General features: G+C 36.0%; 3 protein-coding genes across 6 annotated transcripts in view; 1 reads left to right on the top strand and 2 right to left on the bottom strand.

The window, feature by feature from the left end:
* The window catches only part of LOC139151902 (probable endonuclease 4), a 577,101-nt gene that overhangs the window by 91,914 nt on the left and 457,870 nt on the right, over nucleotides 1–27,317 (bottom strand). The window lies entirely within an intron of this gene.
* LOC139151894 (CMP-sialic acid transporter-like) lies at nucleotides 1,866–26,103 on the bottom strand. Of its 3 annotated transcripts, XM_070724930.1 has the most exons (6): nucleotides 25,917–25,934; nucleotides 24,977–25,347; nucleotides 13,779–14,116; nucleotides 10,444–10,666; nucleotides 9,673–9,849; nucleotides 1,866–2,327 (listed from the first exon to the last, which is right to left on the bottom strand). In XM_070724930.1, the coding sequence occupies exons 2-6, from the start codon at nucleotides 25,026–25,028 to the stop codon at nucleotides 2,077–2,079; spliced, it is 1,041 nt and encodes a 346-aa protein (XP_070581031.1). In that variant the 5' UTR covers nucleotides 25,029–25,347; nucleotides 25,917–25,934; the 3' UTR covers nucleotides 1,866–2,076. The 3 variants fall into 3 exon arrangements, with proteins under 3 accessions (XP_070581031.1, XP_070581033.1, XP_070581032.1); XM_070724932.1 differs by lacking the exon at nucleotides 24,977–25,347 and having other exon boundaries at nucleotides 25,917–26,103; XM_070724931.1 differs by lacking the exons at nucleotides 24,977–25,347; nucleotides 25,917–25,934 and adding an exon at nucleotides 24,886–24,949.
* Nucleotides 25,983–27,317, top strand: part of LOC139151893 (zinc finger ZZ-type and EF-hand domain-containing protein 1-like) — a 107,337-nt gene continuing 106,002 nt past the window's right edge. For both annotated transcript variants that reach the window (XM_070724929.1, XM_070724928.1), the window contains exon 1: nucleotides 25,983–26,157. In XM_070724929.1, coding sequence (XP_070581030.1) covers nucleotides 26,101–26,157 — 57 coding nt within the window. In that variant the 5' untranslated portion in view covers nucleotides 25,983–26,100. The remainder of the gene's footprint in view (nucleotides 26,158–27,317) is intronic.

Raw genomic sequence — 27,317 nt, 5'->3', positions numbered from 1 at the left:
TATGTCCTTGTCCTCAATGTATTTAAACAAATCAGTTCACTCACTTCTTGACTCAAGTCTAAGAAAATCTGTTCAAACTATTTCTGTGTAATGTCCATGTTGAAAGGAAGAAATGACTCTGCACGTATGCCAAAGGCAGAATCTTATCCTCCTGTATGTCTGGATGAAATCCATTGTGGCCTATCGGGGAAATAACTTCAGACTGACCGACAAATAGACTGACAAACTTCAGAGGTCCCTTCAGACTTAGTTAAATGGTCTGCCAACTAAAATAAAAAATACCGTCAAGGACACTATGTGCTCACATTCGGTTTGAATTGGTCCATTCAAGAAATATTTAAACCAGAAAAACAAGAATGACAAAAGCAAATTAGGTCTCCAACTTAGGTACTGGAGGTCATCTTTAGGAACATGCATATCAACTTCTATAGCAATGGGAGAAGCAGATCCTAAATACATAAGCAAATGTCAACAACAAAAAACATAGAAGGCTTGATAAAAACAGAAAAGGCGGGAGTGGGCAAAAATGCACAAGGGATCTGGTAAAAAAGTAATGCTGCATCATCGATCTTCTAGACCCTACCCCCTCCTGAATATCAAATGTTCCACCCCTTGGTATTACATAAGACCAAATGACAGAAAGTACATTTACAACCTTGGAGATTTTTAATTAATGCCATGAGTGTTATCATTCTAATGTAAACAGCACTTAAGTTAGTTACAGATAGTGAAATGCCTTCCACTGTGGGCGGTGATTACAACATCTGTATTTTCCTTGATCCAAATTTCTCATCAGTTCTTGTATGTCTTACATAGAAAAGTTGCAAAAATTGGTCAAAAATGAAAAAAATCACCCCAGCTTTGTTTTCTGGATCAAATTTTCTTACAAATTGGTACCAAATATGACAAAATTATGTTCACAGCCTTCAAAATTGTCTCACAACATATCCTGGGTTGGTGTAGGTCATTTAAGGTCACAAACTGAGAAAAGTACCTAAAATATACAAATTTTGGGGTTTCCAAACACTTTGAGCAGAAAATTTATCTAATAACATCTTTCGGGACTTTGTACCAAATTACAAAGCTATAAAACAAGGGACTTTATACCAAATTACAAAGCTATCAAACAAGTAATTTTGCGATAAAGTTTTCTTGACCAAAAATGACAATATTGTTTTAAAAATACAATTTTTTATATTTCAGGACAATTTCCACATATCTAACTATTGTCATCTCTGTACGTCTGTGTACCAGATATGAAAGCTGTCTGTCCAGTGGTTTTAAAAAGGAAATACTGTCTAAGATTTTTTGACCAAAAATGAAAAATTGCACAAAAATAGTAATTTTCCCAATTTTGTCATAATTTCAACAAATTAGAAGAGTAACACCCTTGCAAAGAGACAACCCAAATTTGAGAGCGATTGGGCTGGCAGTTTCAGAGAAGAAGAATTTTTACTGAAAATGAGAAAAACCACAAAAAATTCAGCAAAAATACAAAATTAAGGATATCTGCACAATATTCATAAAACTGTATAAGGTTCACCTAAGGTACTTGCACACAAATTTTTAAAGCAATCAAAAAAGCGGTTCTTGAGTTATTAATTCTTAACCATTTTCCCATTTTGTAAGCTCATTTGCATAATTTTGGCAATGCAGACTTCATTTGAACTAAATCCCATCTATAGCCCAGGATGCATCAACACACCAAATACCAAGCTGAAACGTGCAGCGGTTTGCGTGTTTTTGATGTTGACGGACATACTGTACATACATACATACATAAATACATACATACACACATACATACAGACGCCATCGACTTCAGCCTATACGATAAACTCACATTGGTAAAACCAAATGTGAGCTAAAAAACAAGCATTTTGACAACTGTACTTTGCAAAGAAACTGATAATGTTAACCACAATGTCAACAAAGTCAACCGTTTTTACCTCCCGTAAAGAATAAGCAGGAGGTGAAAAAAATTAAAATTCATATTGTTAAAAAAGAAGTCAGCGTTAAAAGGCTTGAGCAACTAAATGGCCAAAACTATAAGAGTTTTAAATACATGGTAAATGGCTACACAGGTTTTGTAGTTGCAGATGATTCTGATGGTTTTGGAGCTACCTTCCTCGGCATTCCATAGAGGAAGATGGCAACCATGACAAGTAGCGATCCCAGACAGAACAGAAGACTTATGTTTTTGCCGAACAAATAAAAAGATCCGATGGATGAGAGAATAATTGAAATTGCAGTGGAGAACCCCTTGATGATGTTATCTGTATACTTGACCACCACTGACGTGTACAGTCCTCCAATGCTGCCAGCGGCTGAAACACAAACAAAGACAGGATTTAATACATCAAATGGGTTCCACAGCAGCAAACGGCTGAACGGGAGGTGAAAGTGTAGGGTGACCAGAGTTCCCACACCCCATCAGGTCTTATCCCTACATGATTGTCAAAGTAGTTACATAGAAATGGCTTTGGCATTCTGTAGTCTCTATAGTCAATAACTTCCACAATACAGTCCTTCAACCTAGCCTGACAGCTCCAAATTCAATCCACAGGGGTACACGCTGTTCAAGAGCTGCATACACACGATATTGGTCCTGCACCTTACGACTAGATTTTCTCATGGCTTGCTTATAAAATTGTAAACACAGGTAATCAATAATAGAATTACTATTTCAGTCAGATAGACACTGCTTCTGAGTTTAACACAGTAGTGATAATTCCTGGTTTGATAACAATAAAATGAGTGTGTGACACTGTGTCAATTGCTGTACTCCTGCTTCTTCCTGATGACTTCAATAGTTGGAGTTGGACTGAGTCTATTTCTTGGAATCCTAATAAAGTGATGTTTGCAAAACCACAGTGTAGTGAACTTTGGTCAGTGACTATGTTATTTGACATAATGCAGGGTATACTCTTGCAATGACATTCAACGTCATTGTATCAGTATAGTAATATGAAGTGGGATACACTACAGTGCTAGATGTTACCTAAAGCAAATGGTTTTAACAGCTGAGGAATCCTCTTACCCTAGCAATTAAACCCTTTAATGCCAGGTCTGTCACTGGCAAAATCACAGACAGTAAAAAGTGGTTTTGAGCGAAAGACTTTGTATTTTCACCAACTTGTTACAAGCGACCTAGCGGCCGATATAGCTCCACTTTGTTTTATAGAGAATAACTATTTTTGACACATGTTGATGAAGGAGGTGGAAATCTTTGCTAGCTTAATGCAGTGGCCAGAAAAAAGTGGCAAAAATAGCTGCAAAAAATACACAATTGAAGATTTCATCATACTTTGAATATATCACAACGGATCATCCCTAAGAACATGTCAACCAAAGCTTTCTGATGAGTAGTTTTTTTGAGAACAAAATTTTCTGACCAAAAATGGCAACAATTGCCCCCAAAAATAAAAATTGCAGATTTCATCATAATTTCAAAAGATCAAATTTACTTCATCTATAGAAACCTGTATACCAAATTTCAAAGCTGTTAGACCAGTACTTTTTGAGAAACACATTTTTGACCAAAAATGGAAACAAGCGACCTAGCGGCCGATATAGCTCCGCTGTGTTTATGTAGAGAATAACTATTTTTGACACATGTTGATGAAGAAGGGTGGAAATCTTTGATAGCTCGATGCAGTGGCCAGAAAAAAGTGGCTAAAATAAGCTGCAAAAATACGCAATTGAAGATTTCATCATACTTTGAATGTATCACATAGGATCATCCCAAAGAGCATGTCAACAAAGCTATCTGATGAGTAGTTTTTGAGAATAAATTTTTTGACCAAAAATGGCAACAATTGCCCCAAAAGTAAAAATTGCAGATTTCATCATAATTTCAAAAGATCAAATTTAGTTCATTAGTACTTTTTTGAAACGCATTTTTGACCAAAAATAGGAAGAATTGCCCCAAAAATTCAAAATTGCAGATTTCATCATTATTTCAATAAATATCATTAAGTTCATCTATGGAAACCTGATACCAAATTTCAAAGCTATCAGATGAGTAGTTTTGAATATACACATTTTTGACCAAAAATGGCAAAAATTGCCCCAAAAATACAAAATTACAGATTTCATCAGAAATTCAATATATATTACTTAGCTCATCTGTAGAAACCTGTATACCAATTTCAAAGCTATCAGACCAGTACTTTTTGAGAAACACATTTTTGACCAAAAATGGCAAAAATTGCCCCAAAATTACAAAATTGCAGATTTCATCATAATTTCAATAATTATCATTTAGTTTATCTGTAGGAACCTGTACACCAAATTTCAAAGCTATCGGATGAGTAGTTTTGGAAATACACATTTTTTGACCAAAACTGGTAAAAATTGCCCCAAAATTACAAAATTGTAGATTTCATCATAATTTCAATAACTATCATATAGTTAATCTGTAGGAAACCTGTATACCAAATTTCAAAGCTATCGGATGAGTAGTTTTGGAAATACACATTTTTTGACCAAAAATGGCAAAAATTGCCCTTAAAATACAAAATTACAGATTTCATCAGAAATTCAATACATATTACTTAGTTCATCGATAGAAACCTGTATACCAAATTTCAAAACTATCAGACCAGTACTTTTGAGAAATAAATTTTTGACAAAAAATGGCAAAAATTGCCTTAAAAATGCAAATTTGCATATTTCTGCACAATTTGAACAAATCTGATATAGATCATCCCTAGGGACCTATGTACCAAATATCAAAGCTATCTGACTGGCAGTTTTGAAGAAGAAGATTTTTAAAGATTTTTTTACCAGAAATGACAAAAATTGCCTTAAAAATACAAATATGCAAATTTCGCCACGATTTGAAGAAATCTGACTGAAGTCACCCTAAGCAAACTGCATATCAAATTTCAAAGCAATCGGACAAGCGGTTTCAGAGAAGGAGATTTTTTACCAAAAACACCAAAAAATGCCCCAAAAATACAAATATGCAAATTTCACCACGATTTGAACAAACTGAAGTGAGGTCACCTTAAGTGAACTGCATATAAAATTTCAAAGCAATTGGACTTGCGGTTTCAGAGGAGAAGGCAATTGTTGACGGACGACGACGGACGACGACGACGACGGACGACGACGGAAAATCAACCTATTTGATAAGCTCCGCGTCGCTGACAGCGGAGCTAAAAATTGCCCAAAAAAATACAAAATTGCAGATTTCATCATAATTTCAATAAATATCATTAAGGTGATCTGTAGGAACCTGTATACCAAATTGCAAAGCTATCAGATGAGTAGTCTTGGAAATACATTTTTTGACCAAAAATGGCTAAAATTGCCCAAAAAAAACAAAACTACAGATTTCATGAGAAATTAAATATATATTACTTAGCTCATCTGTAAAAAGCAGTATACCAAATTTCAAAGCTATCAGACCAGTACTTTTTGAGAAACACATTTTTTGACCAAAAATTGCCCCAAAAATTCAAAATTGCAGATTTCATCATAATTTCAATAAATATTATTAAGGTGATCTGTAGGAACCTGTATATCAATTAAGAAAGCTATTAGATGAGTAGTTTTGGAAATACACATTTTTTGACCAAAAATGGCAAAAATTGCCCCAAAAATACAAAATTGCAGATTTCATCATAATTTCAGTAAATATTGTTTAGTTCATCTGTAGGAACCTGTATACCAAATTTCAAAGCTATCAGATGAGTAGTTTTGGAAATTCACATTTTTTGACCAAAAATGGCAAAAATTGCCCCAAAAATACAAAATTACAGATTTCATCAGAAATTCAATATATATTACTTAGTGCATCTATAGAAACCTGTATACCAAATTTCAAAACTATCAGACCAGTACTTTTTGAGAAATACATTTTTTGACTAAAAATGGCAAAAATTGCCTTAAAAATGCAAATTTGCATATTTCTGCACAATTTGAACAAATCTGAAATAGATCATCCCTAGGGACATATGTACCAAATATCAAAGCTATCTGATTTGTAGTTTTGAAGAAGAAGATTTTTAAAGATATTTTTACCAAAATGACAAAAATTGCCTTAAAAATACAAATATGCAAATTTCACCACGATTTGAACAAATCTGACTGAAGTCACCCTAAGTAAACTGCATATCACATTTCAAAGCAATCGGACAAGCGGTTTCAGAGAAGAAGACTTTTTTACCAAAAACACCAAAAAATGCCCCAAAAATACAAATATGCAAATTTCACCACGATTTGAATAAACTTAAGTGAGGTCACCCCAAGTGAACTGCATAAAAAATTTCAAAGCAATTGGACTTGTGGTTTCAGAGGAGAAGGCAATTTTCTTGACGGACGACAATGGGCGACGACGACGGAAAATCAACCTATTTGATAAGCTCCACGTCGCTGACAGCGGAGCTAATAAAATGTTCGGTGGGTCTTATTACGTTGAATGAAGTCTTTGTTAAAATACACCATATGGGACATGTTACACCTCACTGGTTTTAACCAACTTACACAGGTGAACAGATTGGAATAAATCTAACTGCGGCACAAAAAATATGGTGCCAGTGAATTCACTGTTGTCATAAAAATGGTTCATGTCGTTTCCTGTGTTCTGCCTTTGTCGTTTATAAAAACACTACTATTTTAAATTGTGGACAATTGATTTCTTACATGTTCATACATGTACCCATCGTGCTAAATTTTGTACCATACTTGTGTTTTTCAAGTATTGCTGGCCATGTCATGTTGAAACTCCTACATATACCAGAAATATTAGGAGTATGAAAAATTAAAACAACTGAATGGAGACTCATACATTGCAGTCCAAAGTTTTGCTGATTATTTGACATTTTGAGCAGAACTATGTACTTAACAGTATGGTTGAAACATTAACATATAAAATGAAAGACTTTCAAAAACTGTCAGTGCATATATTGAATTTGTTAATTTCCCAGTGTAAAGGTCATCTGAGCTGCCACACAGCTTTTGAAAGGGCACTTTATTTATATGTACATTGTATTGTAATGAAGGAGTGTTTGCATTTATCCATTCATATGTCAATATGCATGCTTTTGTGGTCTCTCTTAAACAAAAAAAATGTAAAAAACATTAACCACTGAGAAAAGCTGAAAACTGTTCATGTAATATACATAAACATTCATAAAAAGAGGATTATATGCCAAAATTCCCCAGTGTAGGTTTCATGGTATTATATTCCTGGGAGACATCAGGGCATTTATGATAATTAATTTTTTTCTCTCCTTCTGTGCAAACTGAACTCTACCTCTAACAGTCAACATATGCATGTATACACATATTTGTGTTTTTTAAATTAAACTACTGACAAGCTATGGGGTTTACATTTTTTCATACATCAAAGTTATCTTTTTTTCAGTGATGTTTGGAAAGTTTAGAATCATGATCAGAATGCAAAGCAAGGTCAGTAAATGGATTGGTTTATCCATGATCTTTTCTGCATCTACAAGCTGTGATACTTGAATGAAAGAAGAGACTGATAAACTGATGGCATGAATGTCACACATGGTCATTTAGACTCATCAATCCTGTATTGCTGTCAAGCTGAAACTGATACCAGTACTTTCTCATTACGTTTCATGGCAGTCTCTTTAAAACTGACCTGTGCAGTCTTTGATGAAATTGGAGCAATAGCCATCAGTGAGTAGGCAACATGGTCTTATCAGACTGGTTTGAAAGGTCCGATGATCCTGTATACTTTTTATGTCTGTCGTAATTTTGGCAAATGGTTCTGGATTTCAATGTACCAACGTTGATAATCATAACCACTCATGGTGAAATGTTTGATTGGCACACTATGTCCGACATCTTATCAAGCAAACCAGGTTACGGAAATCTTCATCATCTCTGGCGTTAATATTACACCATATCTACATTACCATTAACATTGCTTTTATTGTATCTTACACTATGCACAATGTTTTCAAATTCAATCTCTTGTCTATCTCCTGCCTTCATCATAACAGCAGAAAACGTAAGATATTCCTTAACAGATAATATATTCTCTCATTCTGAGGAACCTACAAACCAAATTTACAGGCTAATGGCAAAGTGGTTTTAGACAGAAATTTTGTTGAGAAAAAGGAGGAAACACTCAAACTTGTACTTCCATTCGGCAATTTTATTCTAATTTTGGAAAATATGAATAAAAATCTGTGAATCAAATATGAAACCTATCAGACTAGAGGTATCAAAGATGTTTGAAAGAAAATAAGACAATTGGCCAGCAAAATTTACAAACTTCATCATCATTTGAACAAATCTGAGTCAGGTTATCCCTAAGGACCAGTACACCAAATATGAACAATTTCTCACCAGCAGTTTGAAAGAAATATATGGAGGTTGACAAGTGACTGATGACAATGGTTTATTGAGTGAAGACAAATTCACTTGTACTAAAAAAATACGAATAAATCTCATGGGCCTAATTTCTGTATATGTAGTTTATATGAAACATGTTTTAAGCTCACGACTTGAGTTAAAAGCTGGAATAGCAGTCTACATTACATGAGCTATAAAGTTGGAATAATAAGGCTAATATTGTTTGATTTTATTGCACTAGAAGAATATTTACATTCTTTTTATCTGACATCTTACACTGAACAAATATATGCCAATTATTCATGGCATAATATGTAACAATATGTTCATAGTGATAAACATATGGTTATAAAAACAGTTAATGCAGAAATAACTATAATTGTTGTCGTGGCAATTTCTGCTTTCATGAAACATATAAAATTTTAAGATAAATAAGTTGCCAACTCAGTCTTTGTCATGTAGCAGCTGTCGATGATAAAAAAACATGCCAGTGAAAAGCAAAACTCGTTGTGTTTTTGGGAAGGAGTTCATATCTAAATGACTATTTTGATTATCATATGTAAATTTGCACTGCTAGTGACTCTATGCCATGGTTATGCCATGCAATCTGTGTATTTGCCTGATTCTCAAGCACCATCCAAATGTTATTTTGAAATATTAGCTGTTCAAACACATGTCAGCAGTTTAATTAAACTTCCAGCAACCTCTTTGGCAATTTAAGAGATTTAGGCGAAGTTAAAATTTTAATTTTATCATCAGATATTTGTACCCCCTGAACTTTTGATCAAGGAGAAGAGAGGAGAGGGGGTCACACATTATGAGTTTGATAGCCATGCATGTGTTTCAAGTATCTGATGTCTTTTGGGTTGAAGGTCTGACACACAATAACATGCATTACACATTTATTATTTTGCAATTATTCAAACTACACTGTCAATGATACACATTGACATACATCTACACATTAATGAGAAAAAAACTGAAACTATTATATATATCAAGATAGAAAGATGCAGTCCGTCCAGGCCTTGCTGATAATTTTAAAAATACATGTGATGAAAAATTCAAGTTTTATGTCAACACTGTCCTGAGTTTACATGTATGTATGCCTAGCCTAGGCCCTTCCTGGCAGGGTTATGATCAAACCATACTATTGCTGAACCAGTAAAGCTGATGTGATGTTAAGTACAATATTTCATAACACTAACATACAGTTTTAATGCCTGATACCTTTTGAAAAGATTTCAAACAAGACTGGATGTTTCAGAAAAATGTCATCACATCTTCTACCCAACTCTAAGAGGATGTAATGATATATATTGGTGTGTCGCTTACCCACAATAGCCCACACGTATGGCGTGTAGCCATAGAAGAATCCGTTTTCCATAACTTTGCCGTAATCCTTGGTGTATACGCCTACCAGACCACTTACGATTCCGAACAGGTACATCTGAACATTTCTTATCCACAGTGATGTATCTGAGCCTTTCAGGACCTTCTCAAAATATACACCTGTTTTTGTGAGAAAAATGTTCTTGTCAATATTGCTTAGTTTGTTTGTTGTTGGTTTGGTTTTTTTTTTTTTTTTTTTTTTTTTGGGGGGGGTTAAAGTCGACATTCCCTTTAAGATGTGCCATTGATTCAGGGTTGTTCTACTTGACCTAGGAAAGATTTACATATCATATGTGTGTTATTATGCAGCTTACTCAAGGAAATATTGAAAAATTCCGAAACTGTTTCAGTGACTTGGGAAATGGTACAAGTGATGCGGCATAATGTTAAATTTCATGGTCGGGAAAAAAGATTGAGATAGTTTTGATGTTTTCATCTAAATGTTCTCAAAAGATATCAGAAGAGAGGTGGGTAGGGTGGGGCAATGGTTGTCATCACATAGTATGTGGTAGCAGACCAAGACAGTTCACTATCAATGTAGTGACTGCCACTCAGAATACTGACAAGTTCAGCACAATGTTAAACGGATGGATATTTTGAAATAGACCTGAGGTAACCAGGTTAATAATAGAAAGGGAGATAGAAAGACTACCAGTAACATAATTAAGAGACAAAAAAGACAATGACAATACCAAACTGTATAAATAAACATACCTGCAAACCCTGAGCAGAGACAAGCTGCTAATATCGCCGCCAGTCCGACAGCAAAGTTCATGTGTGGATCAGACTTTTGTGAGAAAGCCCCTGGTTGAAGTTGTACACACGCTACACCAGAAAACAAGACCAGTATGGCAAACCACTGTAGCCAGCTTATGTTTTTCCTCAGTAACGCCACCGAAAATAAAGCTGTGGTGACTATTTTTAACTGGTATGTTACCTGAAAGGCAGGACAATAATATCACATCAATTTCATATTGGACTCAAAACAATTTCAATGAATTTTCAGGGGTTAGATTGTCAATTGAGCATTTACAACAAGGTAGCAGTCCAATATAGTGATTTGAATACTGTGGCATTGAAAGCAATATTCATTTTTCAAAACTGATATTGGGTAAAATGTTTTGATAGGGGTTTTATTATATGTTCACCATGCACATGAGTTACACCACTGTTTGATCTGGCCAAGTCCTGTAAGTAGCTTTACTTTTATGGGGAGAAAAATATCTGACGAGTCAGAAAAAGAGAACAGAACTCATAGACATGCATCTTGTCTCTTTTTTTTTGACACAAAGTCCTTTATGATTGCTACAGAAGGATTGTTTGATGTTTTCATCAAAAGTACGCTGGGCAAGTTCAATTGTGCCAAGGTCAAATGTACTGACTCTTTCTGAATAGAAACTGCTTGTAGCCTTTGGGTGCAATAACTTTTCATAAAATGGAACAAATTTGTGAAATTCACTAATAATGAAAAACAGTGCCCTTTAAATACAGCCCTTTGCAGGCTTCCTTCCCGTTTCAATGTCTGGTATGCACAAATTGTGTGCACAGAACGCATGGGTTTTCGATCTTACACAAACCAGAGGGTACCATACAAACAGATGGTGTATTCACTTGTCCTTACATTTTAGTCACTACCGATTACATCAACAGCCTACTTGATAAACAAACACAGCCACATACTGTAATTTATCTAATGTAATCTGAGGAGAAATCAGACCCAGAAAAGAGATCCTGTTGTTTGTGTTAGATACAAACACCATGTGCTCTGTGCACACAATGTGCACATACCAGACATCCAAACGGGAAGGTAAGCTGCAAAGCCCTGTACGTGGGAGATTTTCAGCTCCCATTTTATATGGGTTAAAGGGAATATACCGGTATTCAGGTAGAAGCACCAATAGAAAAGTTACACAGATGTACAAAGTTATGTAAAACATTGCAAACAAATGGGCTTGTACTATTTGCCTCTACAGAAATCAAAACCTTTGTGCAATAGCTGCAGACGTTCCTGTTGGTTCAAAATGCGATAAAGTGACTAAAATGATTTCTGGTGCTGTAGTCATTAAAAATTAACGAAAGAAATTAGATTGGTTATGTCCCTAATGAAATGGGATACAGTTATGGTCAGAAAACATCAAATTTAGTAGCAGACATACAACTACTGTATTGAACAAATACAAAACAAGGTGGTAAAAGATTGCAACTGTACAACTTTACAATAAAGTGATTACATGTAATTCCTCTACAAACAATTCCATAGAAAACACGAACAAACACTGTGACTATCTGCATTTTAATGCTTATTTTCTGTACAATACATATCACAAAAGAGGGCTATCTCCAGACCTCTTAACAGCAAAGCTACACTCATTTCTGTTAGACCTTGATTTTTGCTTGGCTTTGAGGAGGGGAGAAAAGCTCTGGCTTGCAAGAATGGTCTAATCAGCTGTACAGATTTGGAGCCCTTGGCACAATTCTATGAATACTGGATTGTCAATTTGAGGCTGTAATAAACTGGTGTGCTAACATTTAAAGGGACAAAGTCAGCCATTTTTCATGAATTTTATTTGATACGAGATACTACTTATATCGTATGACATGTTGAAAGATACTGAATGAATGGGTGCCCCTGCATATGTTCGACCCTGATTTTAGACACGATCATTGAAACCATTCGCAATGGTTTCATTTTACCTTGTGCAAAACCTGGGTCAAATATATGCACGACCACCCATTCATTCAGTATCTTTCAACATGTCAAATGATATAAGTAGTATCTCGTATCAAAAAAAATTCTTGAAAAAATGGCCGACTTTGTCCCTTCAACATAGACAAAAGAGGTGGGAAGTCTGGCTGCTACTGTATATGCTTTTATGGAGTTGTGGCAGACTTATTGTTTATCTGTTGAGTAATTTGTACTTTATCAATCAATAGATGTTACAAAAACATACAAAGGATCAACAACTACTGCTGGATCAAGAATCTCTAAGTTGCAGTTCATATATGATATGTTATATCTTCTGTCAACAGTGAGAAGACAAATGCATTGGTATTAAAAGCATTACAGTACCAACTTCCATAAATTAACAGCAAAACAGGTTGGTATCCTTCGCAAAATTTCTAAAAGACTACCTATATAACAGTAAAATAAAATAATCATATTGGCGAATATTCATCAACTTTTTACTTATAACTGAAGTATTAAAATGACAAAAATACTTGGTGATCAGGCAATAAAGAAAGTTTTAAATTTGGTAAAACAGGCTTTGCACACACACTTTATTTCAAGCACACTACCTGATGTTAAAATGTATGTAATCAATGAAGCATAAAAAGCATGGCTCTTTGTATAACCCTGTACATAAAAAAAGTTAAATTTGTCTTTCCTGATTTTTTATGTCAACCTTTTGTTTGTTACTGCTATAAATATAGATGTTTCTTCACAGCATTGACTGTATGCGGGTTGTATGAATCAGTGCGTGTCAGACTTTCATGATTTACATGCTACATGGTGCATGGAGAAGGACGCTGGTAGCAGTTATAGTAATGTGAAACCAAATACTGCTTGTGATGTGACCTTTTGGTGCTTTGAGGGCTATAACCATCATTTTGTAGCCATACTTAGAGAAGACAGGCACATGTCCTAAGGTTGTAAAAGATTGTGGCTGTTTTATGTTAACTTTCATAGTCCACATCCATGAAGCATACAGGATACTGTACCTAAAGTAAGGTCATTGGTAACTTGACCGGTGAAATTGACTTGTTGAAATCTGGTACTTTGTCAACAACATTGCAATGTTCAATGTTGCATATATTTCAGTCCACAGTTGCATATTTCAGGACACCCTCTGCATCCTAAATAGAATATTTTACATGTTGTGTATACAGGAAGCTGACCTCAGGATTGTTGGCCACCTGAGCTATTTATTTATTTAAAATCATTTTGTGATACGCAGAATATACAGATTATGAAAAGCTAAGTCAATCCTATTTTATTACTTCAATTTTATCTAACAGGATAATTTTCAAAATTATTTCCATATTCTTACCTGATATGTCCCGGCATCCAAATTGGAAAGGGCAACAAATGCTAGATTATTCTGTATCATATAAATGATAGATGGAATACACATCTTAAAAGTGTCAGTTGGGTTACAAAACACATTTTTGTACACGTCCCTGATCATTGCACCTATACTCCTGTTGTCCCGTACTAGCATCAGGAGGCTGCATATAAGTTTGGCAACTTCAATCATGACGACTGTGGTGGTGGAAATGTACATGGGTCCATCTACAGTCCTTGTGTATCGTAGCAGGAGAATATAACCTGCTACATTCAGAGTCATCACACATAACACATACAGCTTGAAGCCAAGGCTGGCTGAATCTGCAATAAAACACCAACATTTGGTTGAGAAATCGCAAAAATACACTGTACATGAGAGTTCCTGCTAGATGTTTAAAAAGTTTCTTAGCCTGTTCACTCTCATTCCAAGGTACAGCTCACACCACTGAGGAAATTATAAAACATCTTGAACATTTCAGGCAGAACCATTCTCTTTGAACATACATGTATGGAAAACAGTGTCGTCACAATGTCACCTTCTGTTGACAACCTAGCTCACATAAATCTCCAACTTGGTCACTTTATTGGGTCCAAATTGATTCATTTAACACTTATTGGTATTTACATATGTAAATACAATTACACATTGGCTGCAGGAGGCAGTGATGTAGCCAAAAATGTGGAGTAATATGCTCTTCCATTTCATAGACTTTTAGTATCTCCACTTCATAGCACCTTTGAGTACCATACAATTATTTATTCCACATTCACAGATTTAACCTTGTATTGCCAGCTACTGGTTTGCAGTTTTCAACAGCATACTCCGAAACATGGTTAGTAGTCTAGGGTCTATAATTCAGCAGACAAAGGCTTTCATTTCATAAAATTATTGATAACCTTCCATGTTATGATGAGTATGTTTTGGATGACAAAAATTTATGACAAGCAACCTAGCAGTCTTTGCTTTGCTATGTACCGGTAGAGCTAGAGAATAAGTATTTGTGACACCTGTTGATGGCGAAGGTACAAGCTTACTTCAGGACAGCCGGATCAAAAATGGCATAAATAGCTGCTAAATACAAAATTGAAGATTTCATCATAATTTGTATATATCATATCAAGACAGTTAAGACCATCCATAGGAACATGTCTACCAAAATTCAAAGCTCTCAGATGAGTAGTTTTTGAGCAACAAATTTCTTGACCAAAAATAGCAAAAATTGCCCAAAATACAAAATTGCAGGTTTCATCATAATTTCAATATGTCACATTTAAATCTCTGAAAACATATTTGGTTTAGTCCAAAAAACAGTTGTTGCCCCTGAAGAGTTCAAATGTGTAACATCTCGTTTCGCTGGAAGGAGCACAAATTATCCTTTTTCATGAATTATAGAAATATTAGTAAAATTGGGTTCCAGTTACATGTATACTGATACAAAAATCTTTTGATTTATTGTGAGCATTGGCTGAAAGGTCAAAGTATTAAACATTTATAAATGTATGCTTGTACATTGAGTGATGATGTGATGACCTTTAACATGATGGACTTCAATGTTTGCCTCACTTGCATGATGAAAGCCTTAAAAAAGAAAGTGCTCTCAAATGTATGAAGGTCAAACACTTTTACGACTGTTCGTTAACCAGTTGACCATTGTCATCCTTTTTTGACCTTGAGGTCATGTGACGTGGCATGCCTGGATATCGTCACTGTCTCTTCAATGACTACAGTGGACCAAATCTGGTTTTAGAACATCACTGTGTTCAGCCAATGATTGTGGGAATGTTGTTCAGCCAAAGTTCACCATCACTACTCTTTTTGAAGAAACAAACCAAACATTGGTAATATATGATGCATTTCCGAATAAACTTTTAGTAATCTGATGTGTGTAAAGGCATGTTTTATTTCTTATTAGACAGAAAACCTGTACAGCAGACTTCACTTTCAACAGAACCAAAAGACTATTATCATATTCACACAGGGTCAATAAAACGTTTCTGAAACATCTCAGGTCAAATACTTGCATAAAAAATAATTATGTGTGAACAGTTCTTAGTGGTCCCAGAAATTTTCCTATTTGAGATGGTGTTCAACTGTTGCTAGCCTGACCTGAGCTGGTGTACAGATCTTACTCTATATGCAACATGCTTGACCGAGCCACTTAAGGAACTTTCTAAATGCCCTCACGCTGCATATATTTGAACATATAATGCACTTTGCTTTCATTATGGTGTCTGCACAGACTTTATGCATCTCAGGGCAACAATGGGTCTGATGAAGAGGTAATGTTACTGAATTTAGTCTGCTCAAATGAAAGAATCCAACGAACACTGAACTGAAACATGCAGGGGCAGCCATGTTTATGAAAAAAGTTAAACTTTAGGCTATGAAGTGGGGGCTCAACTGGACAGCTGAGCAATACGACTGGAACATCAAGTCGCTGAAATCCCGATACAAGGAAACTGTAGACAGCAACAGACAAAGTGGTGCAGGGAGAATTTGATGCCTTTCTTTAAGAAATCATCTTCAACCAAAGTCAAGCCATAACCATTTTGTTCATGCCCACCATCTTGCAATGCTCTATGCTTGACCATTTACATATTTTGATTAGAACTGGAAAGGGTGTCTTACGCCAACTAAACCACCAAAACAAAGATTTCAACTTTGTCTGGGTGGACACATGCACACTAAAAATAACTAATCCTCTGTGTTTGCAAATCACAAAATAGTGTCTCTAAAACGTCTTGTTTTACTTAGTGTGAACATGGTGTATGATACTTTTGCAATCTTCTTGTCACCTTACAAAACCAATCCCAATCTCAGGTCTCAAAAATTTTAGTATTTGATAAATAACAATTGAGCAATTGGTACAGATTCAAAATATCATATTCACTGTCTGAAGCTTTGAACAGAATGTTAATGCACTGCAGGTCTAGGAAGTCACAACCTAGGCATCACAGGTTTTAACATGACTTGTCAAGAACAGGTGCTAAGTGCTTGGGAGTTAAATCTTCATTTTCATGACAAAATTAGCACATTGTCACAGGGCCAAGAGCAAAAGTAAAAGCCAGAGTTGACAATCAATTATTCAGATAGTACCTAATAGCTTTGCTCTCAATCATAAGTCATGTCAAAAGCTCAGTTCTTTCACCGATTTGATAGAGGTCTGTTGATTCCAATTTAACTTCCATTTGTTGCACTAAGCGCTTTTTGACCACAGACATTAAACCCTTATCCTGCCAAGTTCAAATTTCACCATCAGGTCAAGTTGGTTAAAACCAGTGAAGCATAACATGTTCCATATGGTACATTTTCACAAAAACTTGAGAGGCCCTGAAAACAGGGATACTGTAAATATGACTTTACAAACTAACTATATAACACCAAGTCAAGTGGAAGAAGATCCATGTGGATTTGGCTTAATATTGCTTTTTACTGACTAGCATCTGGCGGAAAAAGGGTGATTTAATAACTGCCCATCCCGTACACATTAGGAATATCTGAGAAGGCATTTTTCTTTATTTGAATTATTGAGAAAAGACCTTATCACTGTAATCCATCTGCAACGTTGTGCCTAAATGATTACTTTCAGATTCAATCCGTTAATATACATGTATACTGAATTAGGTACTATCATGACATATAACGCCTACATATGGCACATGTATTATAATATATGGAGACCTTTTCACAATATTTAACAGTACTACTCAGACATTGCCTACAAGTGTCTGGCAACAAATGCAGATTGTTTGCATATGGTAGTGCAACATTTTAGGTAAAGTGTTTCAAAAACGTGTTGTCTCATACTAGTATGTTTCTACTCCAATGTTTTTGGTAAAAATTATTTGACCAAGTCATAAACCTGGTTCACACAGGCAAATTTGGCCAGGCCAAATAGGCCAAATGTAGCACCAGCCAAAGGATTAAATTATGTTTCTGTTCAGACATGATCAAAATCACAGTGAGTTGAGGACTGTGTCAAAATGAAAAATATGCCATTGTATCTTCAGCTCTGTGTGACCTCAGACCTTTGTGTGTTCAAAATGGTGAGCTTTGTAACATCACGATGTTTGTACTGTTTATGCTTTTCCTATGTGTCTTACACACAAAGAAGGGCTAATATGACTGCAACTGACTATTTTGACCACTGGAGAAAACGTCAACATATCTTTACTGAGCTTATTGGGCGACATGGTCTCGTTTGAAGAGTGTAACTTGGTAGGAAAACTTTGTTCTGACTACATGGGATGATAAGGACTGGATTGAAAACGTCCCGTAAATGTAAACTTTACGATCAAAACTTTTCGATCATCTAGGACCAGTGCTGGCATTACAAGTCCACACACTGAAATCTGGGCTGACTCGGATTTTGTGTCAGCCTACATCCCCCTCCTGAGAGAGTCAATTTTGTCTGATGCTAGGTCAATCCTGAGTTTTCAGATTGGTTTTATAACACTGACATAAAAGTTACATCAGTATAGTGGCAATGCAACTTTGTGTAAATGGGGTAAAAGTAGAAAAAACAGTACACTCCATACATTAGTCTTGTTTCTGTAGCTTTCTCATGGTTGCAAGAGCTGAATTGTCTGACATACTCATCAAAAGTAATCAAGTCTCACTTTGCATGATTTCGCTGAATTAACAGTCTTGCCCTCATTCTAACTTTGACGATAAACCACTAAAAGCCTGTGAGTAACATAATTGTAAAGGGGAAAAACTGCTGACCAACAACTGCTGACCCACACGCAATGGACTATTGTAATGCTAATTGTGAAAGATCGGAAACGCAGTGAACCATGAGGAAAAGGTTCAGTTCAAAAATCAACAAACATGAGCCTGTATTGCAGAAGAGTGTTAAGTCTGTGGATTTATGTAAATCATATATGATGTAAGATTCGACTCTTTGTAACCATTGATAAATAAGCAAAGGATACTTTTCAAAAAGTATTGTTAAATCTGACCAATCTGATTATATTGTGTATGTGGATAGTCCAATGAATTTATTGCATGGAAGGCTCTGACAGGTTCTCCATTAGGAGATTTTAGTTTATGGACAAATCTATTCTTATGTTCATGACAACACAAAATCTTGCACAACACTGTGAGATACAAATCAGTTATTGTAAATCAAATTAGCCATCCTTCTGTTTATTCAACTTGAGGAGAACATTGTCTAATATACACAAAGACACAGACTTTGATCGATCTGGAGATATGGGGGTTAGGACCAACGTATTGCTGGTCCTTCCTATTCATATTTCATGTACCATGCTCATCTAGTCATCATTCTATGGGCGGTTTCAATAATAAAGAGTTAGACAGTATCACATGCACAGTTGAAGTATGTATTTGTAGATCTAAATCATATACTGTATCTAACGGTATTGAGATTTATTGCTTGAAGTTTACAGTACCCAAACATTTAAAAAAGGCCAGTGAAAATTTTTGTCTCCTGTCACCACCCATAACAATAACATTGCATATTGCCACTTATTTTCTTCATATCTTTGTCAAACAAAATTCTTACCATTAATATTCCAAACTAGAAAGCTTAAACGGGAAGTTACAGGAACGTGGGTGCACAATAGGGGGATAACTGATGACGTAGCCATTTGCGTACACTGGGCAGGAGTTTTTGAATTCTCGTCGCATCGCTTTGACCATATGACAAATTTGAATAATCTGATGGACACTTATTAAATATTCAAAGAGGGGTCAAATGATCGTACAGGGAACACATTTTGAAACATATGTGTTCTCTGACAAAAAATGGAACATTCATTCACTTTATTTCCGACTCACGTTTAGTCGCTATATATTCACACAAATCATAATGCAAGATTCAGTGACAATGAACGCCTGAAACGCGGCAAAATTATGGGATTCTGGGACCAAACACGGCACATCTGATCAGTAGCGTGGCTTTTTTACATTTGCATAGATTTACGATAATTCGACTTTTAAAGGGGAAATTCCTGTTTAATGCACATTCTGACTGATTCACATTATAGTTTCATCAAAAATTCAGAGATGTCTCAGTGGAGTTGCCTTCTCTACATATTCCTTCGATTCTAAAAAGGGAAGACTTCTTTTGCAGTCAGTGAAAAACATCAACTTACAGTAATTGTAAATATGTGATTATTTAAAACGAGAAAATGGCAAAATTGCATCATTGAATCACTTTTACCATATATCAAGGACAAGAAATACATCTATTCATTTTCTTGAACTGATCTGTAAAAAATGGCAACAATATTCATATTGTGTAATAACTACAATTGATAATGTCAACAAATTACATGAATGAATGTGATATGGTGTGTGATATGTGTGTGATATGGCGTGGTAGCCCTTCTTGTACCGCGGAGCCATAGTTAAATCCTCATGTTGTAGGATAGGTACATGTACACAATCTACGTGGAAGTTGAAAATACTGTACTTACACAGAATTTACCGTGAGAAAGGGTTTTGTGAAGGGCAATTACCTCAAGGTAGATTCACTGGTGAATCAATGCAATCCCACTCAAGGACAGCCACAATACAAATAAATGCCCTATAAACTACTATTTACAGGTGTACCACTCAGGAGGTTGTGTTCTGTTGCCATACTGTTCTCAAACTCAACAAAGGAGTAGAAAGGCTATGGGTTTCAGCATGAAATTTACAAGCCACAGCAAAAGTATTGGACATGCATCACTTGACTTGGCCATAAGGCGGGTTCTGTTCATATCCTTGCTGTGACTGAGCAATTACTTGACAATAGCTGGGTTAGAGGCAAAAGTGGGTGTGTCTCAAAAGCGACCTTGATTGATTCAATTGGGTGTACACTTTCACCAAAAGGATTCTTTGGGTGTCGCTGTTGAGCCATTATCTAAGCAATAAACTAAACAATGGGCTCATCACTACAGGTACCATCATGTGTGAATTTTAAGCATTGCTTGTAGATCGACAAGTAACAGGATATTACAATTTGTGATTAAGTTGTGGAGGAGTTCCCATCAATGTTTGATGAAAAGTTTGCATTGAACTTAATCTACGCGAGACAAGCTAATGATGCACCACTTTTTGACAGACATATCCCTCAGCAAGAGAAACAACTTTGGTAAACATTAAGGTGTAAACTCTTACCATGAAAGTTACAAATCTTTGCTCATACTGTGCGCGAAAAAACTTCATTTCCTATCATTGTTATTTGAAAATTTGTTTCCTTCTCATAATTAACCCTTTGAGCACCAAAGTCTATTTTTGTCCCCTTTATAAAATAAACCTCTTTCAATTTTTCTCATATTTTGCCAACATTTTGAGATAAAACAGTAGCAAATGAAATGTGATATCCATTTGGTACAAAATTATCATATTATCCATAAAATTTGGTAAAATTTTGCACTAAAATTTTGTCGGGAGAAAATTACAGCGCTCAAAGGGTTAATAATCAACATCAGCATTACCAGGTCAAGTAAAGTCTCAGTGAAAAAATGTGATTACAATTAGAAACAAGTTTTTCAGGGCAAATATAATTAAATTTGAAACTGTCATAATCCTAATTGGTTATCATTTTGTGTTTCTGTCTATAGAGGAAAAAATTAAATTTTCCATTTCAAATGTAAACGGTATAATTTTCAAATGTTTCAACAAAAGCTGTAGAATAGCAAATTGTTGGATTTTAAGGGTCCAATAGTCAGGCCCTGACACAAATGAATGAAATGAGCACTAAAAGCAATAGTAAAAGAGTCATGGACACTGAAACCATTCAACATTCATTACTAGTAACCTAAGGAGTCAGAAGGGTTGGCGATGGGGACGATGCTGAAGTTATTTTCGTATTCGTTTTCGTATTCGTTTTCGTATTCGTATTCGTATTCGTATTGGAGTCACTGACAAAATTTTTTATTTTTAGTCCAAATTTCGTACGTATTATATAAAAGTTCTGTCTTTACAGAACTTAAAGTGCTTTTTATATGACAATATATCAATACTTCAATATTTGAGAATGTAAGTTGAAAAAGATCCAATCTTTTTAGGCCCTAGATTGAAAGATATCGTTGCTATAATTAGAGGAGAGATTTTAAAAACAAACGGCCAGTACACAGGCACTCCTTAGCTGGGTAGTCTGCTGAATAGATCGATTTTCGGTTCGATCTATCGATCCCATTGTCGATATGCGCGCCATTGTAACCAAAATACTCACTAGGCTACAGTGGCGGGCATACTGACCACGGGATCGATAGATCGAGCCGAAAATCAAGACTACCAAGCTATTAGCGCCTGTGGGCCAGTAGTAGTCTTTGGAGGAAAGAGTTTTAAACAAACATCATTTTCGTATTCGTATTCGTATTCGTTTTCGTATTAACTTTATCACAACAACCAACTTAAACATTCTGTTGACATCATTAGTATCGACAATGGAAATTTAGCTGACCCGCCCAATTTGACGAGTTGTAAACTTAAAAGGTAATTTTCTTGTTTTAAACTGATATCTCTGAGAAAGTGATCGTCATAACGACAGTGAATGCAGGGCTCAACGTTTATATCGCATGCCCCTAAGTCGATGACATGCTATATTTAGACTGCTGTCGCAAAGAAAATATCATCTCATATGATGTGGGAAAGCGTCATAAAAGAAAACGAGATGAATAAAATGGTATCATAGGCCTATGTCCCGATCGGTACATTTGTTTCCCTAATAAAGATTAAATTAATGTGTGAGCTGTTGTCAGAGTCTTTATTTCAGTACGGCCCATCTCTTTTCTTTCCTTGCGTTTGCGTCAACTGTCATTGCCAGAACATGTTGATCAACTTGCTTTATGATAAGATACACCAGAATGCATGGAAATTAATTTGTATCGCGAAATATCGAGAAATACCTGTATTCTATGATAAATAGACTTCAGCTAGTCTAGTAGCTGTCGCGACTGGCTCGATTGGTTTCCGTCATTTGTTACTGTGCGATCCAGTTTTAGTGTTACGCAGTTTGCCCCGCTCTACAACTCTGTTCTGCATGCAGGTCACTCCAAAAACTTTCAGCAGTACTATTTTGGCGGACCAATTAAGCCGCTAGCCGTAGATAGCTACTTTTTACAACAAAAACTCTGAATAGAAATGCAGCAACTATCAACTTTCGATAGATATTTTGTAGGCAAGAGAACAAAACTCAAACGTATATGCGCATTTAATCCTAGCTGTGATATCGCCGCGGTACTTGCGGCGTGTATCGAACTCGCTCGGGTCATTAAGGTCATCGCCACAGTCCCATCCATGGTCTGTTCTCTACTACCGCCATGGTTCTACATAATTGCAGTCGCTACCCGGCAGATTTGCCATGATATTTCCAAAAAAGTTGCTTGCTATTTAGATCTAGCTGAAAACAAAAACCTTTATGAAACAGGATAATCCAGTCCAAGCTTGATGAAATCGATGCTTTGATCTGCTTTCCAAAGGATGATTTCCGGAAATGGTCTAGCCGGTCACATCGCAAATATTCATTACGCACGTGAACGCATGAAACATGTTGCAGTTACTTGTTGCTTGTTTTCCCGTGTCAGCTATATTTTGATGACATTTTATGCTGGGATTATGATTGGTTCAATTGAAATGATGTGACAGCACTAAAACTGCTTCTGATACTTGATTGGATTGTAGTAAAATTTATCATTAAATTCATGGGATATTTTGACAGATCATTCAAGATAACATCAGCAGACACATTGGCAGCGCTGTGCAGAGGAGAGAACGCGCTCAAACCTTTGAGTAACTCCGCTCAACGGCTATGCTTATTCAATGCGTATTTTGGGGTCGTGGCCTTTCAGGACAATGCTCCGTGAACACTGAGCGAATAGCCTATATGTTGTATTTGATCACGTATACGGAGTGGAGAAATGTCTTGAAAAAAATTCAGTCGCAATCTCATAAAATTTGGTCGCCTATGCGACTGAAAATGGTCACTACTTTGAGCCCTGATTGAATGTAATACATGAATTATCGGTCGGTCCGGTTTTATGTATAATATTGCTCACATCTTTACTCTGAAAGATAAAGTACCTATTGTCATTGATTTATGTTACTTTCTCCCCTGTAGCAGCACGTACAACTTAGTCGTAACTTGCAATTTTGTAATTTTTGCCTTACCGCACTCCCTGAGTTTTGTAAAGTATTGTATTGTATTGTTATTATAATTTATTTCAGGTCTACGTAGAGCCATATCAAAATCAAGTAAAATACTTGAAATACAAATTGTAAATGGATATGATCATTCTAAAGTGAGTCCAAAAGGATGACCGGATATAACAATTTTCACATTTTTTTTATTCAGATGGTTGTCCTAGACAAGTCCCCGTTCATCATAGCTTTCAACAGTCACCCGTTTTGCAGCGCCTCACAAAAATCTGCCCTCCCCGCAAAACAATGGTACAGTCCAGGGCAGCTCCTTTGCATCCGCTCTCACGAGTCCCATTACTTGGCACTGACCACCTGATTTCGGGGTGCATCCAGCTGCCCGGTCAAGAGACATTGGCAAGCGAAGATGCTGCCTTACCAGATCCCAACCGATTTTAAGTATTTTTTTTCAAATAAAATGAAGTGAACAAAATTCTTTAAAATCTACAAATGCAAATTTATGTAAATTTAACCAAATTTAGCAGATGAAATTACGAATCAAATTATCACAATATTTAAACCTCATTAAATATCGTATATTGCACGTTTCATACCTGAAACCTGGACTAAAAATAACAATTTCTGTCAGTGACTCCAATACGAATACGAATACGAATACGAAAACGAATACGAAAACGAATACGAAAATAACTTCAGCATCGTTGGCGATGGGGATACCTTTCCAGCTGAAGACCCCTAAGAAACCTGCTTTAGTTTGTATCAAAATATTTGTGTCCGCTTTACCTTGACATGTGCTATGCTAAAATTGTTAAGAGTTTTACATAGATATCCTTTCAAGACCTGATGAAGTACTGGAACTACATCAGAGCACACAGTCCCTCAATCACATGATTGTGGAAACGGTCCACAACCAACCTTGGTAATTATCACCATGTGCACAGCAAATTGTTTCAATGACTGTATACTTAGTACATACCTCTGAAATATCGGCTTGTATAGAGTGATTTTCGCTTTGGTGAACGCATATTGAAAAAATTATATCTTGCTTAATAAACTTCTTTACCTACATGTTACAACTGGTTGCGGTTCCTCCTTGTCTTGTTTTGTTGCCACCTCCATTTCTCAACCACTCTTATGGCTTAAATAGCTCTAAATTTTTCCTTAAAATTGCAATTTATGTACAACTACAAGTTGAAGAATCTTTGAGATTAAAGTTGGCGATCATGAAAGCCACTGTGGATGCATTTCATCAAGCTTGACATGTGGCTGTGACGACAGCATCTACACAAGATACCAATCGACTTCACATACTGATTCGCTGAGTGCTGTCACACACATGTAAACAGTCACACTCGTCCAGGACGTGAAACGTGGCAAGTGGGAAGAGCGTCGTGCGGTCGTCAAGAGATGACTCTGACTGGTCGGTGGCAACTGCGGACTAGACAGGAGAAAGCGCAAATTTTGTACGGTACTTTGATGATGACGCCTCCATGCATGCATCAGATTTAGTAGAATTTAGTTGTGAGGATTGGAGAATATTGAAATCCAGGCGTGGTTCTCTACTCTCTTTGAGTTCGAACATCTGCTACAGGATGACCAAGTACAGAGCCTACAGCTGTGACAATTTTTTAATCTGCAGGGCGGATTATTTAAAAATGGAAAGTTTCGTTGTCATGACACGAGGCCCAGTTCTTCAAATAAGTTCCCCCCATGAAACATATTCAACAGAAACTTGGGGAACAAGAGATTGTACAAGGTGAAACATAAATTTGTTTTACATGACAACAGAAACGAAAATGGGAAATGCCGATCGTACACTTGCATTGAACGAGTTTGAGCGACGCAATCATTCTGGCTTCACCCGGCCAAAGAATGAAACTTTGTTAAAAAAAAGTATCCCTTACACAATATTTTTTATTCTTACATCCGTCCAATGAGACAATATTTGTTAAGCGGGCCCATGCAGGCACTAAATGTGAAACATTTTAACAAGTTTCTGGTACTTACCGGCTGGGTTCGCCATGATGAGTGGCCTTTGGAGTACTGAACTTAGCAACAAACAAACGTCAAATATGGCGACTTCCGTGTAGGACAAACCCTAACGTAGCAGCATTAGCTGGCATTTCTGCATCGAAAGCACATAATTTGGACAAAATAAATCATATCGACATCACATACGGATTAGACGAACATGGGGAATACCAGTAGCAACAGTGACAGCGACGAAGAATCTATGGACATTGACGAGGTAAGGTGTAAACATTCGAACACGTTACACTACGCAATATATGGAACATATACAGATCCCAGAATGCACCGACACGACAGTCCCTTGGCCTTGATCACCGTTTCACATTATTAAGATTTCTTATTTAACAACTCTGTGAGATAGTATACTGTAATACTTGCAAGTTTTCTTTTAGTCCAAGGTAATGATAATTACAAACTTGGAAATTGCGGTAAAGAATGAGAGCACTTATGCTGTAAATTTGCCAATCATCATGACCCATCATTTCAGTGAGTCACATTTCACGAAGTTATATAAAATCAGTGGTGAAATATTGTACACATTGCTAATTTATATAAAAAAGCAACTTGAAATAGTGAAATCATCGACAGATGTCAAGTGTGTAATTTTCTCGTTACACTAGTATTTGAATACTGATAGTTTAACAACATTATATTCTCTAAATATTATAGATAGTATATGTGATGTAATGTACTTATAATAATAATTGAAATTATATCATACCAGTATATTGATGGTCCAAATACAGCGATCTGATTGGTCAAGATGTGAAAAGAACTGTGGTATATTTGGCGATATACCACGGTGGGCATAAGCACAAGCTCTCACCTTTAGCAAAACTCCGTTTATGACGTTCAACGCCAGAATTTCAATATACTGTTATGATAGCAATAAATCACACCCAGAATAAAATGTGCTCTGACTAATATTGTCGGTGTTCTATGGAAAACGGATGCTGTAGATGCTATATTATAGCGATACTGGAACAAATACACATGGATCAATGCACACACATTTTTTTTAAATATTTGGGCATGTGGTTTTGTCTTTACCATGGCCTATTTGAATTCTGAGTTTAAACCAAATTGAAATTACATTTCCAATCTTATTCTGAGGGAGCATCTGGGCTCAGCCCTATTGTGATATTGACAACTTACATATTATACTCTACATACCATTACATTTGTATTAATAGCAAAATATATAATTACACAAATCATACGCTACTGTTGAATATTTAAGCAATAAAGCACACCCAGCGGTGGTATACCACGAGATTTTGACCAGTTCACGACATATATGCACGAGTGATAGCTCGTGCATATATGTCGTGAACTGGTCACCGACAATATTAATCAGAGCACATTTTATTCTGGACA

The sequence above is a fragment of the Ptychodera flava genome, chromosome 15 (genome assembly GCF_041260155.1).
Source record: "Ptychodera flava strain L36383 chromosome 15, AS_Pfla_20210202, whole genome shotgun sequence".
Lineage (NCBI taxonomy): Eukaryota > Metazoa > Hemichordata > Enteropneusta > Ptychoderidae > Ptychodera > Ptychodera flava.
The sequence above is the reverse complement of the archived record's forward strand: the minus strand, read 5'-3'. Positions and strand labels throughout refer to the sequence as shown.